This window comes from Saccopteryx leptura, chromosome 3 (assembly GCF_036850995.1).
Source record: "Saccopteryx leptura isolate mSacLep1 chromosome 3, mSacLep1_pri_phased_curated, whole genome shotgun sequence".
In the NCBI taxonomy this organism is placed as follows: domain Eukaryota; kingdom Metazoa; phylum Chordata; class Mammalia; order Chiroptera; family Emballonuridae; genus Saccopteryx; species Saccopteryx leptura.
In genome coordinates this window covers 341,045,365-341,064,736 of record NC_089505.1, presented here as the reverse complement: position 1 = coordinate 341,064,736, position 19,372 = coordinate 341,045,365, and the positions used below count along the sequence as shown (strand labels likewise).

General features: G+C 33.0%; 1 protein-coding gene across 49 annotated transcripts in view; it reads right to left on the bottom strand.

Moving 5' to 3' along the window:
* Nucleotides 1–19,372, bottom strand: part of RIMS2 (regulating synaptic membrane exocytosis 2) — a 644,704-nt gene that overhangs the window by 165,441 nt on the left and 459,891 nt on the right. For 32 of the 49 annotated variants that reach the window (XM_066379295.1, XM_066379287.1, XM_066379300.1 and 29 more), the window contains one exon: nt 5,153–5,253. The exons of the other annotated variants lie outside the window; for them this stretch is intronic. In XM_066379295.1, coding sequence (XP_066235392.1) covers nt 5,153–5,253 — 101 coding nt within the window. The remainder of the gene's footprint in view (nt 1–5,152; nt 5,254–19,372) is intronic. 49 annotated transcript variants of the gene reach the window in all.

Genomic DNA, 19,372 nt, shown 5'->3' with positions numbered 1-19,372 from the left:
AACATCATACTTTAAATAGAGACTCCCACCTCCTTTCCCCTCTGCTGGGTCCCTATTGCTTGTGTCTTAAAAGTCAATTTAACCCTTTGAGTAGTATGAATGTTCATGTACGTCCTCATGCCTCCTGACCATCCAGAGTACGATCGTACCAGTGTAAGGCAACATTAAAAAAAGCAAATGTATGTTCTTGTTTCCATAAATTGGTTATCAAACAAACATGATTTTAAGTTAGTAACACTGTAACTGGAACTAATTTCATTTTTTGTAAAAAAACAAAACAAAACCCTCACTCCCGGGGGTCAGTGAGCATGAGAAAAAGTCACTACTCAAAGGGTTATAGCTCATAAATTTGGCACTGAATGTGTATTCTCAGCACTGAGAAAAGAATAAGCTCTAATAAAGGGAACAGCTTAGTTAACAGCAGCTCCCTGCTTGCCAAAAGTACTGTCTTTACTTGTTTGAATTTCTTCTTTTTATATTGATCGATAGAACCTAAATAAAATTCAATCACATGAGTTTTATTTCTATTTAAGGACTTTTTTTTGAATGAAACTATTTGTGTGTTGTGTTATCCATATTTTAATGTAAATTAGTTTAATTTCTTTCCTGCTAATATGTCTCTTTGAAATTGGCCAATAGTTACTTAAGAGACAGAGAACCTAGGTGAAAGGTTACAGAGCCTAGGGACAGGCTTGCACAATGAAAGAAGACAAACTCTCTTTCTTTTGACATGATACTCTGATCCCACAGCATTGTCAGTCTATTAGATTATGGGTTAAATGGATTAGTATGGATTTATGGTCCACATTTGAAAAGTTCTGAGCAATTTATGGACTATATTACTCAATTCTAAAGAGGTAAATAAGAACATAGAAAATTATAATATAATTACTATAATAGGATAAGATACTTTTGTGATGATTTTGTGGGAACATAAGTGCCATTTTGAAAAGAACATTGTTTCTACAAAGAAATAAGCTTTGAGTTCCAAATAAATACTAATCAGTGAACTGTACAGCATTGAAATGTTATGGACTACCCTTTTAAAAATATATTCTGGGATAATTTTAAAATATTAAATATGGCTAATTTTAAAGATAAAAATAATATTTAAATAAAATTATGAAAGTCCCCATATTAATTTTTAGATATACTATATACATTGGTTGATTTTCAACTATTGCTATTTAAATTAATCATCATATAACTCCCAGGATAGTTGATCTATGGTGAATTATAACTTACTCTGTTAAATTTGATAGACAAATCACATCTTTCTGAACCAATGAAGAGCAGAGAGTATTGTTTTTATAGAGAAAATAGAAGTTGACCTTTAAACTTCTACCCAGAGTAGAATAGATGAATTACATTTAAACTGGAAGAGGGGGAATGCCAATAGGCAGGAAAGGATATACTGGCTACACAGTTCAATTTTGAGGGGGAGAAAACCAAGAAATTATCCATTGATTAAATAGGAATGATATCTGCACATGACTTTCGCTGCTCTTATTAAATATAGACTCTCTGCTTTTATATTTCCTAAGATACTTAAAATATTCTTAGAAAAACAGTAGCAATAGGCATTTCTCTGTAGATGCTTTCAAAGTGAATTACTAAAAAAGATTTTTTTAATTAGTAAGAATTGTTTACAAACTATTGGTGCAGAAGGCTCAAAAATTTCACGAAGGCAATGCCATTTAAAATTGGAATGTGTAGTTAAAAAGGAAACTTCACTAACACTTGATTACACCACATCAAAGCTTAATAGCTTCACTGGGATTTTGGGAATAGAGCTTATGCTCTATACATCTGAGGCTTTGGATGTAATATCAGGTAGCTCAAATTTGAAAACCAGATTAGCTACAAATAATACTTCTCATGACTTAGTGGCTATGTAAATTTGAATAGATTATATAAACTTTCTATATATTTATTCCCTCTGCTGTTAAATGTGTTTTTTAGATCTAATGTAGTAAAGTAGATAGCTCAATGGCAAGCCTTTAATTGGCAGTTATCAAAATAAGGAAGAATGGAAATATAAGCTAAATATCTCTAATTAAATAGAGAAATGGTGTAGAAAATTTTAATCTAAAGAAGTGTTAGTATGAAAATTAATAATAACTGAATCTATATATTCCCTTGACTGATGAAGCACTCTCTATAATATATTTTTTGATCTATGAGAGGAATATCAAGATATGAATGATGAGGAGATAGATGACCCAACAAAGATAGTTCCAATCTGGAAATAATTTGTAATGAAAGAAAAGAGAGTTGTTTTTTGGACCCTTTTAAAAAGTTGTACCTTATGACATAATTACATTTTTGGTTAATCTGAAAGCATAATTTCAGCAATAGAAAAGAGAATAATAAGTATTTGATAGTCAGGTGAGAGGATTTGTTAGAAACTATGAGAAACCTATAAAGGTTTCAGATAATCTGTTCTCAAAACAAAAAAAGGTCTCCATTTTTTAATGGCATCGTTCATCACTGACTTCTAGCTAAAAGCCTAATAGTGGAAGTCAACTCATTCAAGTTCCCTATGAGTAAATTTTATAAGCAGTTCACCTTAGCAGTAGCTCTTAAACCTTAGTTGATATCAGAATCACCTGATAGGCTCATTAAACTTCAGGTACATTACACCTAGGGTTTTGCCTAAGTAGGTCTAGAGGGGGCCAGAGATTTACATTCTAAAAGTCCTCAGGTGATGTGGATGCCTCTGGAAAAGCATTTGAAAATGACTGCCTTAGAGAATGTTTAGGAAATTATATTGCTTAGTATAATTAGTCCTTTGCCAAGACTTAAATTTTTCCTAACCTAAATTAAATAGCATCAAAGTTATATAATTATGAAGCATTCATTTAATTATGAATTGGAATGAAATAAAAACTTGTTTTTTCTGAAAAATACTCTGAGTCATGCCTATAGAATTCTTTAGTCAATCCTCCTGTAAGAAATTTCTGTTGTGTATCCACAGGAAGGATCATCGCTATTGCTTCTTAAGGAACTTGCTTTTATTGTATGAATTATGTAAATCATACAACCGACTCAGTTTCTCTTTCAGTCTTCGCTGCTTGTTAGGAAGCTCATGGTCAAAGTATAGGCCCCATATACAACAGGCATATAGGATCTCATTACACATTTTGCTCACAAACTTGACCTTGTTTTCTCTTGACTTCATTTTCCCTTGATACACATTTCTTCTTTGACGATATTATTGAGAGTATTATACGTATCTTACAAAGTTATCTACCTTCCTTCCTGAAGTATAGTGGGATATATACAAGCAAGTAAAATAAGTTTGTGTTACCTGAAAATATGTTTACAAAAGTTTTAATATCCTATTTTTTTAGGGCTCATGCCTTGGTCTTTGAATTATAGAAAATGAATCAATGAGAGATAACAGCATAATAGAGGCCACATAAAATCAGGTCTATCTTAATAGCCCAAGGCAGATATTGAAAAAGTACCTGGGAATGCATAGATATCATTTCTGATACCAAGGACAAAAGGGGAGGGATGTATCTGAAAAATTTATTGATACACAATGATTTTCCATGAAATTCATAAAACTATTTGAATTTACTCATATTTTCATTTTAGAGAACAAAATCTAGAAGTTTAAAACCTGGTGAGGAAAGGCAAGGCTATTTTTGTCTTAAATTTACCTGTCTTGGCTTTAGGCCTGTGCCATTTCTTTCTTTTTTCTTTTTTTTTTTTTTTCTCGTATTTTTCTGAAGCTAGAAACGGGGAGAGACAATTAGACAGACTCCCGCATGCGCCCGACCGGGATCCACCCGGCACGCCCACCAGGGGGCGATGCTCTGCCCCTCCGGGGCGTCGCTCTGTTGCAACCAGAGCCACTCTAGCGCCTGGGGCAGAGGGCAAGGAGCCATCCCCAGTGCCCGGGCCATCTTTGCTCCAATGGAGCCTCGCTGCGAGAGGGGGAAGAGAGAGACAGAGAGGAAGGAGAGGGGGAGGGGTGGAGAAGCAGATGAGCGCTTCTCCTGTGTGCCCTGGCCGGGAATTGAACCCGGGACTTCTGCACGCCAGGCTGACGCCCTACCACTGAGCCAACTGGCCAGGGCAGGCCTGTGCCATTTCTAGCATACCAGCATTCTGTGATGAACAATCCCATATTCACCATGTTAGAAGTCAGTGGGGAAGAGATTGGTGGTTTGAAAGATGATGCTGATAAAAGAATCTCACCCTCCTCTCGCTTATACAGTGAAGAAATTAGAAACCTGTGCTACCTATCACATATGCATATCCAATATAGCCAGTTATGCTTTATTAAAGTCTTGACTTTACCAAAGAAAGGGGTATAATGGGGAGGAACTGAAGGTTTAGTAGGTAAGGATAAAATATACCTAAGTATATAAAAATCCAAACTACTTTTCTCTAACACACAGATAAATAGACCACACATATTACATGACAGAAGGAAAAAAATTACTAAGTCAAAGCTGTATATAACTAAATGTTATGAGTAAGGTTCGTGATTTTCATACTTTTATTAAATCTTAAATAGGTACGTTAGAAGCAAAATTTCTGCATGACTGGCCATGAATAATATCGTGAACATTAAAATGTTCTGAAAATATAAAAGCAGTAAAGAGCAATGTATAATACTTTTTCCTACCTTGGTAAACCTCATTACCTCAACTAATTTCCAAAATATTGTTTAAAATGATTCTCACTAAGATACCATTTGAACTTCTTACAATAATTTCTCATGAGTATGTATTTTGTGCTAATACCTCATTTAGTAAACTAGATTCAGTTAAAATACTGTATAATCAAAAAATTCTATGTGTAAGAAAATCATAGGAAGATAATAGTTCTTAAACATTTTGAGGGTGTGAAGAGCCTTTATAGGTTTTATAAAACTTAAAATTCTGAAAGATTTGTTTTTTAGATCATTTATGAGTTTCATTTTAATCTCCTACATTATATACTGATTTTTAAAAATATGGCACATTTTATACCTAAATAATGGTAAACAAATACAGTATAAATTTGATCAGTTAATATCGTGGGGCCATTGCGTTATATGTTGGTGTCTGACTAATCTGCAATCAGCTGTTTAAGAGAATCTAATGGTTTCATATGATTGACTATTTTACAATTTTTAAAAAGAAAAATGTCTTGCCTTTGAATGGTAATCTTGTTCCAGTCTGGGATCTGATCCGGCTACCTGTTTGTATTTGTTAATTTTCATTTGGCGATTTCTCTCCTCTATATCCATAGCACCTATCGAGTAGAAAAAAATCCATAAAATTAATGTTCAGTTCTTATTTGTAATCCTTACTTACAGGATGTATAAAAGAAGAAATGCTAGGCTGATATATTACTTTCATTCAAGGTAGTACATACAAATTAAATGTATTATTTTTAGATATATTTAAAGTATGCAATATGGCAAATAAAAGCATGGTTATTAAATATGTAAAATAATTTTAATCTGAATAAGATGTAAATTAAATGAATTTAAACAAAAAACAACACATCTAACACTTTCTATCTAGTAAATGTAATCAAGGAATATATATTTGACAACACATAAATTTCACAATTATATTATAAAAACTTTGGCTTGTAATGCATCAAGACTTGATTAATTTACTGGAGAAAAGTTGTAAGTTTAATTGGTTTCAAATACAATTTTACAATTGCATTTAGAAAATTTTTCATGAAGTTAGCCCATATATTAAAACAGTTTGCCCTAGCATACATGTGAATGCAGTTATCACGATGTTTTGAACCTGAACTTTCTGGAAGTGGGATAAAAAATGAAGCACTTAGAATAATACTACTCAGAAGACACCATGCCAGTAAAGGCCAGTGTATTACTGAAGTCATTTCAGGAAAAAAAAGTAAGGATATGAGAAAGTGAGATGGTAAACATATTAAAAATGAGATTAATGCTCTCTATAAATAGGTGCCACCTCAAAACACATCAATTATAGATATCAGGAGAGTCTTTGAAAACTTTGGTTGGAATAAGAACTAAATTCTGTTAGTAAATCTTAGCAAACATAAAAATGCTTTAAAAGTATATTTATGATTATTAAAGAAATTGTATAGGAAAATTCAATTTCTCATAAATGAGAAAAAAATGAAAACAAAATCTTAATTGTACACTACAAATCTTCAAACTGGAAAAAATAATCAATAGCTTAGTAGGCTTGGGTGGGTATCTATAATAAAATGTTGTCATGTAAATGCAGAAGCACTGAAAGCAGGTAGGAATGTAAATGTACTCATTCCTCTTACTTAAGATCATAACTTTAATACTGCAATAAAGATATCTGTATAAAAATGTGCCTGTTTAAAGACAGGTATTTTAGTATTTACTCTAAAAAAATCATTGTATATCTGATAATTCTCTCTAGTAACAAAGTTTAAGTAGAAATCAATTAAATAGTATAAACAAGAAAGAAAAAGTTTAAAGAGTAAGAAAATCTTGAATAAAATAATATATAAAGACCTTACATTATATGACCCCTAGTGTTAACAGCAAATATAAATCAACTATTCAATAAAGCGAGGCAATCATTTCCGTGTAACAGAAACATTTTAATATAATTTGATTAGTCGATTAGGATTATGTCAAATTATAAAATGGGGAATACACATATCATGTGAATAGCAATTGAATGATACATAAAATCAATTGAGTGCCTACATGATACGAATGGGAAATATATTCAAGTATCATATCTACTTGGAATTACTGTATATACCTCAAGAGATATTCTCAAGTAAATATGTCTATTTTATCCAAGAACAAGGGAAAAAACCAATCTTGGCATCAAAAAATATGTACATTGAAAGAATATTAGCTGAATTTAGATTCTGGGGAATTTTTTTAATAAAGTTTCATTCTGATGTCATAGTTTGAAAATAGTATACACCAATTGACAAAAGTTTAAATTCATTTTATATATACATATATACACACATATACATACATATAGATCTATACACATACATACATATATAGGTATTTTCTAATATTTAAACTATTTTCAGAACATTAACCTCTTATAAAGCTACATTAGATTCTTCCTGAGTACTATGTAGTATGGGATATATACTGGCAGGAATTAGGAAACATTTTCTGTAAAGAGCCCAATAGTAAATATCCTAGGCTTTGCAGACCATATGGTTTCTCCAAACCTCTGACATTGTAACATAAAAATGCTACAGACAATGCATACACAAATGAGTGCAGCAGTACTCTAATAAAACCTTATTTTCAAAACCAGCAGCAGGCTGTGGGCCATAGTTTTGGCCAACTCCTGAGTTAAAGTATAAATATATTGGTTTACTTTCCATTGAAAAAAAAGCCCTTCTTCTTATTAATGGTTTAGAGATTTTGTAGAAACAAATTTATGATTCTCTTTCAGAACATCATTTTAACAGATAACTAAGGGAGGGGTCTAAGAAAGATATTAATCTGTATTTGCTATAAGCAAATAAAATTTTCATTTTACCCATTTAAATATGTTATCAACTAAATTCTAATTTCAAACATGGCTCTCAATTCCAGACTCAATCATCATCTATACATGGTTCGTAAATGGAAAAATACTATGTTAGAGTCTTAACCAATGAAATCTCAAGGGACTGCCTTATATAATATATAGACAACAACTTGGCTAAACCTACTTACAACTTAAAATTCTCCTATGAGGCTAATCCTTAGGAGAGGAACTCAACATGCCTCTCTTCAAAATTATTTAGTTCATATGAAGTTTTCCAATCCTTTCTATATTTTATCAACCTAGTCTCATGAAGAAAACAATCCACAAACAATAACATCTTTTAATAATAAAGTATCCTATTGATAAAGAGATCTATTATAAAATTTTTTTACCAGCAAGTTAATTTTTCTTTGCTGGTCAATTCTTTCTAATGAAAGTAACCTAGAAATAATATTTTCAATATCATTATTTTGGTTTCAACAAAACTCAGTCTTCTTTTTTTCTTTATCTGAGGAATGAAAAACAATTTAGAGAAATCATTGCAAGTGGAAGAGCTGTTTACCCTCTGTTGGGAAATAAAATACATAATTTCTAAATTTTCGACTCTGATGTCCAATGCTGTACTTATATAAAAAGAAAATAAGTGAAATTGTTAAAGAGGCAAGTTTTTGTTCAATCTCCTATCTTTCAGTTTTGCACTGGAAATTTGCATGTAAATGGTCCTGTAAATTGTACAATAAAGTAATCATTTGATCACAGAAATCTACCCTCCCCAATTATCTGTTAATCTTGCTACAATAATGTAAAAAATGCATTGTGGGAAATACTGGCTTATAGGTTAAGAGGGTAAATTTACCTAAGAGTTTCTAAAATTCATATTATTATATGGGATGACACTATGCTTATTACAAAAGACATTTTAGTGATTTGATTTTGTAATATATGCACACTAAAAATTAGTCATTATATGTTCAAAATCAAATTAAATATCAAAGTATTTTCAAATTATAATAAAAAGTGACTAAGATGTTAATGGAACAATCATAGTTCTTGGACAAACACATTTACAACAAAAGTCTGCATATATTTGTGTCTATTTTTTGAAAAATTAATTTAAATATATTAAACTGTAGTATTCAAATTGTCTGATTGGCTTTCCTAATAATGCATTTAAATTATACAAGGCTTTGTTTTTTCTACTTTTAATATTTTATGGCAGAGAACAAAAGGAAAAGTGGAATGTAGATATGTTAAAATTATAATTATCTCAAAATATTTGCATTTCTCAAATTGGAAACTCCTGGTCCATTCTCTGTCACTTAATTTTAAAAGTCCAATTTTTTTTGAGCCTGATTTAATTTGTTTTCTAAAATCATTTCACATATTTTGTAAGCAATTTATTTTTATATAAGTCATTGAAGAGTTTTACTTGTTCTCAAATCGATAAGTTTAAATCAATCAATGGTTATTTTAAGCTTAAAAAGACTATGTAACCTGTCCAGAAGGTTAAATGTATAATGCTGGTAAGATAATAAAGTTAAGAACTTAAGTTGTAGGTGGATTCTGTATCTAGACATGTAGTAGAAAATGGTCAGATTAACGAGCAGAAATACAGTGGTTGCTTTGGTTTCACTAGTTACATGTGTGCTATAAGAGTCATCAGCACACCTCTGTGATTTCTGTATTATACTTCAAACAGGATTAGTTTCATTTGCTATACCAATACACACATACACACACATACACACACACACAGCTTTTGGGGGTCTCAAAGCAGCTTTATACCCCAAACTTCTTTGAAGTAGGGACATAGATTTGGCAGTAATGTAATGAAATTTTCAACTCTGGGGATTGTAAGAGAAAAATCTCTTAACAATATCAAAGATCCAAGAAAGAACTCAAAATTCAGAAAAATATGAGTAAACCTAAAATTAACAAAAATCATGGAAGTCTAAGATTATTAATCTTATTGAAATCCAGAAACTACATCAGTTAGTACCCCAAATTTTCATAGATAATTTAATAATTTTTAAACATCCTTCATCCTCCCTCTCTTTCTATCTCTATTGTGAATATTTGGTTTCAGCTAAAAAAAAAAAAAGTTTTCACTAAATTGAGATTTTAAAAGTTATCATGACGGTTTCTCATAAAAATAATCACATCTGTAAATCCTTTTTCTTTGATTATTGATGGTCTTCACAAAATAAGATATTCCTCTAGACCAGGGGTCTCAAACTTGCGGCCTGCGGGCCGCATGCGGCCCACCGAACAATTTTGTGCGGCCCGCAGACTAATCCACGAAGTTCAAAATATTTTGGATAAAATTAAGTAAGCCTAGGGGCCTACTTGTACTTTTCATTTCTCTAGCATCCTAGCTAGATATTAGCTTAGTTAACAGCAGTTGTGATGCGAACTACAGTTTCTGGTCGTTTTGTGACACTGAAAAGTGTTGCATAACAGTTGCCTTTTGTAGACCTAGTGCGGCCCGCCGAACGACTGTGATCTTGCTCTGCGGCTCACATGCTGAGTTGAGTTTGAGACCCCTGCTCTAGACAATCTGAGGTTAGAAAACAAATTTATATTGTTCATTAAAAAGTGTATCAAGAACTTGTGAAATGGTCATTAAAAATTAACATTTTATAATTGGATTTTTTATGAATTTTAACCTTTAAAAGGTACATGTTAAATCTGTTTTCTTGTTAAGTATAAGAATTAAAGGCACTGGTGTAATATTGTTAAAACAGTGAAAGATTTCCAACAAAATCTGTTTTCTGTTGAATTATCCAAATAATTGGTAACAATATAAAGTATAGCTTTAACAAATCTAATTGATTTTCATAAAATACATATATAATAAATGTAATCTGATGTAAAACAAAATATTATCTAAAGCATTTTTCTTACTGAAGCTACAAAAGTGTATTACATAGGCCCTGAAAGGGTGGCTCAGTGGATAAAGCATTGTACTGGTGCATGGAGGTCATGAGTTCCATCCTGGGTTCAGGTGCATTTGAAAGGCAATCAATGAGTACACAACTAGATGGAGTAACTAAGTGGAACAAGTTGATACTTCTCTGTCTCTCTCTCTCCCTACCCTGCATCTCTCCCTCAAATCAATGGGGGAAAACTTAAATATATTACTTGTCTAGTAGAAATATTTTAAAAATTAACTATTGTTGCCAAACAATTGGGGAGATGTATAAATTACATTTGATAATTATCCTATTGAATCTTAGTTTACAAACTTTTAAGATAATACAGACAATGTGGAAGAGGCACAAAACAAAACAAAATTCCAGATGATAATAATGAGATTGATAGAAATAATATATTCCAAATGAACAAAGTTAAAGGGGCCAAATTCTTGTAATCACCATTTAAGTATGTACCAAATTAAATGCAATAAAAAAAAACTGTATAATCAGTGTATGCTGCTAGTTGCTCATTTTGAGGTGATAATTACACAGGCCAAAGCACAGCTATTTATGTTAATGTTCTAGATTCAGTAATATATACTATAAAAACAACTTACTGATGTCTTTCAATAGTAGAAAAGTAAGAATAGAAATTGTTGAAATGACTCAACAAGTAATCTATTTTTGTCATGGTATAATTTTATTTTCAAAGGTAGTACAATTCAAAAAGAAAATACTGTCCTTGATTTTATGAAATATTTTAACTTTTTTTCAATATCCAATAAATGAAAAATTATTTTTCAGGTTGACAGTAATATACTAGCTTTTGACCAAAAATTTATGGTTATTTATATGCATGTTTCCCGAGTACCTGATGTAGAATTATAAAACACAAACTATTTTAAAATACAACATATCTGGTATTGTGTATCAAAAGACTTTACAATGGTCATATTTTTTAACCTGAAATTTTACTCAACAGGATCTTTCTTAAAGAAATTAATCAATGTGCAAAGAGGAACACAGAGTAAATTCATTGCACCATTGTTTGATAATTATGAAGGTCTGGAAAAAGAACCTCTAAATGTCCAAGAAGAAGAGTTCATTGCAGTTATGGTATATCTACAGAATACTATGTATCCATGAAGAATGATGAGTAAAGTTTGCATGTGCATTCACATATTAAAATTATATAAATTAAAGATATTGTAATTAATAATTATAAAACATATTATACGGTAGGTATAATAGTATAGTTTATAAACCATAACTTAAAAACTATTCATAAAACATATATATACACATAACCTATACAAAAGACAAAGAGATGAAATGAAAACGGCTTATGATTTAAACACCAGTGTTAGCATTTCTCACTGGTTACTGGAAGTATAAATTCTATTGTTGTTTTTTTTAAATTTGGGTTAAAATAGGGTTTATACAATATCCACAACAGCTATACCTAATTTAGGAAAAATATGTTTAAAATGATCACAAAATGTCATGTTTATGTAAAATAGGACGAATTATCCAGTTTGAAAAACATATTTTTGTTATAATTTGATAATAATACTTTGAAAATAAATGTTGGTCTGACCTGTGGTGGCACAGTGGATAAAGCATTGACCTGGAACGCTGAGGTCGCTGGTTCGAGGCCCTGGGCTTGCCTCGTCAAGGCACATATAGGAGTTGATGCTTCCTGCTCCTTCCCTCCCATTTCTCTTTCTCCCCAGCCATCTCTCTTCTCTTTAAAATAAATAAATAAAGTCTTAAATTTTTTTAAAAAATTAAAAAAAGAAAAGAAATGTTAGGTCCTGGCTGGTTGGCTCAGCAGTAGAGCATCGAGCATCAGCCCAGCATGTGGAAGTACCAGGTTCAATTCCTGGTCAAGGCACACTAGAGAAGAGACAATCTGCTTCCCCCACCTCATTTCTCTCTCTTCCCCTCCTGCAGCCATGGCTCAAATGGTTCAAGTAAAGTTGATTCCATGGCCTTAGCCTCAGGCACTAAAATAGCCCAGTTGCTGAGCAACGGAGCTGCGGCTCAGCTAGGCAGAGCATAGCCTGGTAGAAGCTTGCTGGGTGGACCCGTCAGGGCACATGTTGAAGTCAGTCTCTGCCTCCCTGCCTCTCACTTTATTAAAATAAATAAGTAAATGAATATTAAATAATTTTAAAAATGCAAATGTGCAATCATTCATTCTTATGTTAAAGACATATTTATTTGTAAATAAAAGCATTTTAGTATTGATTGAAAATGGTATGTAATAAATATTTCCAAATGCAAAAAGAAATGTATAGATCTTTTCAATTTTTATGAGTACAAAGAGTGATCTGACATGCTATAAGATTTTCTATATTAGTATTTTCAGATGTGGCACTTAAAAAAATACACAAATTTTTTAAAAGTTACTTTAAAATTATTTCTTCACAATCACTTGCCTTTAATGAATTTTATATTTTATTCTAACACTGTATTATATATACTCTAACTTCATAAAAAGTACATATTGTTAGCTAAATTATTTGTTAAAAACAGATATAATGCAGAGAATAACAATATTGGAACAAGTAAAATAGAGAAAAAGTATGGAAATAAGTGTGAAAAATTAGATACTAATTATATCCAGATCAGTAGTAGGCAAACAGAAGCCTTTTTAAAATGAGTGGACAATCTTAACTGTGCAACTAAGATACACAACTTTTGAGGGATATTTATTTCCAAATCATACAATTTTGAGGATTTTTTACTGTAGTCATTAAGAACTGATATATTTGGAATGAGAGAAAATATCATTTGATTTTTAAATAATGTGTTTACTTATAAAATGATCTTTCTTAGATCCCAGGCATGTATGAAAACTGAACTTCATATGTGCCTAAGTGAAACATGAAATTAAATGGAACATAAAAGCTCTAGAAACTTACAGAGCTGTTGCACTACCTTGAGGCTCATAGTTATGAGTTCTAGTCCTTTGAATTTATGTTCTAAACCTTAACAACCTATTTAAAATATTTAGTTTGCTTGTTATTCTTTGTACCTGTCTGCTGTTTCTCTATTAACTCCCTGCTGTAGACAAATTTCAGACTACTTTCACTAGACAGAGTAAAAAGAAAGTGATATTCAAACTACTTTATGACCTAAGTTATTGGGAGTGATCAAGTGATCTAAAGGAAATAGATGATGTCTGTTTTTGACATTTAAATTCAGTGAACACACTTACTGAAACTTGATTTTTCAGAGGTTGCATGAAATGTCTGAAAGGATCATAATAAAGAAATTTAAATGCATCTTTATATTTCTGTTAATTTAGAAATTTAAGTATACTTAGAAATGTTGACAATGTTTAAAAATCACAGAAAATAAAAATATCCATCATATAAAAACTGAGATAAGACCTATGCTGAAAAAAAGGCCCATATAATTTTTCTTGTGTATATTAGAATCTTATAGAGAATACTTCTTGTGCTATAATTAAAAACTTATCAAAGTCTGCCTTATGTAGCAATAGTGTGATTAAAAAGAAAAAGTAGGCCCTGGCCGGTTGGCTCAGCGGTAGAGCGTCGGCCTGGCATGCGGGGGACCCGGGTTCGATTCCCGGCCAGGGCACACAGGAGAAGCGCCCATTTGCTTCTCCACCCCCTTCTCCTTCCTCTCTGTCTCTCTCTTCCCCTCCCGCAGCCAAGGCTCCATTGGAGCAAAGATGGTCCGGGCGCTGGGGATGGCTCCTTGGCCTCTGCCCCAGGCGCTGGAGTGGCTCTGGTCGCAGCAGAGCAACGCCCCGGAGGGGCAGAGCATCGCCCCCTGGTGGGCAGAGCGTTGCCCCTTGGTGGGCATGCCGGGTGGATCCCGGTCGGGCGCATGCGGGAGTCTGTCTGTCTCTCCCTGTTTTCAGCTTCAGAGAGGTACAAAAAAAAAAAAAAAAGAAAAAGTACATTTTATCTTTTATTATGTAATTTTATCCATGTTGGCTAAATAAATATTACAAAATGATACTAAACTTTTTCATTTAATTAGTATCATCCTTAAGTTAGGGATAATTATTTATAATGAGAAAAGGAAATTACTTAGCTATATGGATTTTAAATGGTATTTATGTGTGATATCAAGCTGTACTGATTGCTCCACATATTCATCCAAAGATGATCATTGTTATTGGTCAAAGGTATGAGAATGACTACAGAGTGACTAATGTCGTATAGTCTAACACTTCCCCAGAATTCAAAGGAATACATTCTAAATGTTTCACTAATAGAATCATCTCATGAAATATTTCTGTTCAATGCTGAGAAGGAAGAGAAATAAAAATTATGGGATCACTCTCAGGGAAAGGATAGGATTAGATGAAGAGACATTAGGAAAGAGTAGCCTAAGTGAGAGGCTGTACTAAATTTCACTCAACTTTCCAAATACCCACATGATTTAGGCTATTACACTAGGAAGCCTAAATAAAACTGCAGACTAGATTGAGTTGGTCTCCACTGACATTAAGTCTCCCTTTCTGAACTCTTCGCATCACACTCTCCTCTGTGACCTCTAGGATTGTTTTCTCATGTTGTTCTCTCCTGCATTCAGATTCTACCTTTCCTGCAAGCTTAAGGCTCACATTTCTAGTTGTCTCCTAGCCATCCCCAATCAGTTACCTCTTCAGCACCTGGAACTAAGCTTGTCCAAAACGAGTTAAAATTACTTCTCATATCAGTACTTCTGCCTTTAGTTCTCATCAGTGAATATCCAAAACATCCTGGATATATTTCTTTGTTGGCTGCCTTACCTTACCTATTCTTAAAACTATCAAGCCTAAATTCTTTCCTTGATATTTCATGGTTAACCACTATTTTACCTCAAAATTTTATTCCTTTCTTTGTCTTCTAGCTTACTCACTGTAATCTTCTCTCTGTGTTTTGAAGCTATAGGCAAATCCCACTCATTACCAGGTCTCCCGGAGCCTGATTTTGGGAGAGGGGTTTGCTTTTAATTGCTTGGGATGTGTCAGAGGAGGTAAAATTTTCTAGTAGTATATATTCAGTACCACTTGGTAATATATAAAAATAATTCATTTTAATTTTGTGTATTTTCAGTATCAAAAGTCAGATGTATAGAGGCATAATTAACATAAACCAAAATTCATATTATTTAGGTGCAAAGTTCTATGACATTTGACAAATGTATATAGTCATGCAACTTTGCCACAATCAAGATACAGTGTATTTCTGTCACCTTAAAATTTTTTCTGGTGCTGCTTTGTTGCCAATCCTCTCCTGCCTGCTAGCCCGGATAACCACTGACCATCAGATTCTGCCTGCTTTTTTCTTTCCCTTCAATAATGTTTTCAGACCAAAATTTTACTTAAGTGAGGCATGGGAAAGGAAACATAACAAAGCTTTAAAAAGTACATAGTTAAAATCTTACATTGTAGAATTCAATACTAAATGTCCCTCCACAATTAAGTTCTTAACAACCATAAAACCTTCTACATGCCAGGAGTTGTACTAAGAACTTTGTATGTATTGTGATAATATCACTTAATCAGCCAAACTGTATGTGATAAGACTTATTATTTTCTCAATTATAATTAGAAAGTGTGTTCAAGGTCATATTAAATAATAGATGGCTATGAATGGTCTGTCTTACAAAATTTATAATCTGAAATAATTATCTATGATATAACTCACCTCTCTTCTCTCATAGACACACACACACACAATGCCACACTGAACTCTCACTTCTTTCTCTTTTTCTAATGTCCTCTTCGGACTTTTTCTGTTGGTAATGCATCAACTTATTTAACTTACTTCCCTGAGCCCAAACTTAAGACTGTATTATGGCTGTTTTTAATCTTTAATTTTCTTTTTAGAGGTTCCTTCTGATTCTCATTTCTTTACTCTGATTGGTCTATTAACCTCCTTCACATTCTGCATGACCTTATAATTTATAATATTTCTCATTAATCCAATTACTTTCACTTATTGTTTTGTTTTCCATTAAACTTTACCTTTCTCATAATTAGTCCCACTCCTCACCTTTACTCACATCCTGTATGTCAGGGGTCCCCAAACTACGGCCAGCGGGCCACATGCGGCCCCCTGAGGCCATCTATCCGGCCCCCGCCGCACTTCCGGAAGGGGCACCTCTTTCATTGGTGGTCAGTGAGAGGAGCCTAGTTCCTATTGAAATACTGGTCAGTTTGTTGATTTAAATTTACTTGGTCTTTATTTTAAATATTGTATTTGTTCCCGTTTTGTTTTTGTTTTGTTTTTTTACTTTAAAATAAGATATGTACAGTGTGCATAGGGATTTATTCATAGTTTTTTTTTATAGTCCGGCCCTCCAACGGTCTGAGTGACAGTGAACTGGCTCCCTGTGTAAAAAGTTTGGGGACCCCTGCTGTATGCCAACCTCTCAAACCTTCACACAGGCTGATAGGAAGAAACTATCACCTATAGAATAATGTTCTATTCAGTTAAATTATAACTTAATTTAAATTCCCTTGACAATTTTCTCCAAGGTAGCATTATTCATGCCAACTTACTGTCTTTCATATGAAATTTATCTTTCATGACAACCTGTTTTCTTTATAAATACAAGCGTACAAAGCTTTAAATGGAAAAAGAGGAAGAAAGTGATCCAAAACCAGTCATGTTATTTTTACCATGTTTTGTTTTTTTTTCCCCATTTTTCCGAAGCTGGAAACGGGTAGGCAGTCAGATAGACTCCCGCATGCACCCGACCAGGATCCACCCAGTATGCCCACCAGGGGGCGATGTTCTGCTCCTCTGGGGCGTCACTCGGTTGCATCCAGAGCCATTCTAGCGCCTGAGGCAGAGGCCACAGAGCCATCCTCAGCGCCCGGGCCATCTCTGCTCCAATGGAGCCTCGGCTGCGGTAGGGGAAGAGAGAGACAGAGAGGAAGGAGAGGGGGAGGGGTGGAGAAGCAGATGGGCGCTTCCCCTGTGTGCCCTGGCCGGGAATCGAACCCGGTACTCCCGCACGCCAGGTCGACGCTCTATCACTGAGCAAACCGGCCAGGGCCAATTTTTACCATGTTTTAATGAGTACTTAGTAAGTATTGTGTACATGTTAATACTTACTGAAATAAGTTGATTACTAACGACATTTTATATATGTAACTGATCCTTTCAGGTCAAAGAGTTAAAAATGTATTTTTATCATAACTACCATCCAGAGCTATATTTTATTTATTAATTTCTCTACAAATCTTAAATATTTAAAACTCTTATCTGTCACCAACACTTAAATATCTTTTCAGAAAAAAAAATTTAGAGCAAAATTTATTTTCCTTTTTTGAGTGTTAATGCCCTTACTTTATCTTCTATTGATCGTTACGGATCCTCAACATCTCTGGTTTTTTCCTTTGGCTTAGTTAAAATATCATCTCTCTAGAAAAAATTCCTAGATTACTCTATTTAAAATAACTCCTTTCCCACTAAAGTCATACTAGGTTACATAGGAATTTCTAATAGCGCTTATAACTATATAAACTTACCTTGTTCAGTGACTATTTTCTTTCCTAAGAATATAGTTTTATACGATGAGAAAGACCTGTGTGTCTTTGTCACTGTGCTTTCCTCAGCACCTAGAATAAGGTGAGGCTGTAGATATTTGTTGAACAAATGAATTTTTAAGATGTGAAGTACTTTTATATCACTGAAATAAAAATTTCAAGAATAACCTATTTATATAAGCCAATAATGTTATATAATAGCTTAGTATGCCATTATGATACCTAGAGAAGACTTGAGTCTAGCATAACCAAGATTACTTGGGTACTTTATAAAGATATTTTAATAGACTCTACTTTAGATTTTTATTGTCATCTTTTCATTTCATTATTTCAAAGACTCATTTTCATTATTTACACATTAAACTTGGAATTTACTATAATTCTGATGTGTGTGTTAGAAATACTTTTTTTTTTTTAAGTGTGAGGAGGGGAGATAGAGACAGACTCCCACATGTGCCCCAACTGGGATCCGCCTGGCAACCCCATCTGGGGCTGATGCTTGGACCAACCGAGCTAACCCTCAGTGCCTGGGGCTGCTGCTTAAACCAACTGAGCCACTGGCTGTGAGAGGAGAAGAGAAAAAGAAGGGGGAGGGAGAGAGAAGCAGATGGTCACTTCTCCTGTGTGCCTTGACAGGGGGATAGAACCCATAATGTCTGCCCACAGGGCTGACACTCTATCCATTGAGCAAACCATCCAGGGGCTAGAAATATCTTTACAAGAAGAAATTTGAATAGCCTGAATGAATCATAACATGTAAAAAATGTTATTTTGAATATCTGCCAGACACTTTATAAAATATATCTCTAATCTTTAAAATAGCATTTCAGTCCTATATGACAAAAATGGTAGCTCACTTTTTTCTTTTTTAGGCATTTTTGATTGTTTGTTTTTGCTTTCTTGTGAAATAGAATTTTTTTATCTTGGCAGATCATTTGTTTTTATTCTTCTGTTGACTGAAAGTAAACACATATATACACATACACAAATTATTAATTCTCTTTTACTAATGAATACACTGAAACTTGAAGAAATTAAGAATACTTAAGATTACAGAGGGCTTCAAATCTCATACTTTACTGCTCATCAAAATGCTTCTTTATCAGGCAATAGAGAAAAAACATTACTTGTTTGATTATTCTTCAAAAGAAGCATAATTCTTTTTAAAAAAATAATGTCTTGTTTCTCGTGCTATAAATAACTTGTTAATAAGTATAGTCCAATGCTCAGCTCTACCATAAAAATGTTTTTTTCTGTAATTTTAAACAATCCTCTAGATGGGTTGATTATCTGAACTCCTCAGTAGTTCACTGTTTATAGATTATTGTTGCTATATTGAATTTTAATTCAAAACTATTGCAAAACCTATAATTTTGCTAAAAACAAGCATAAATCGTAAGTAAAAAGCTAACTGAGTATATCTGCTTACTATAATAAACTTT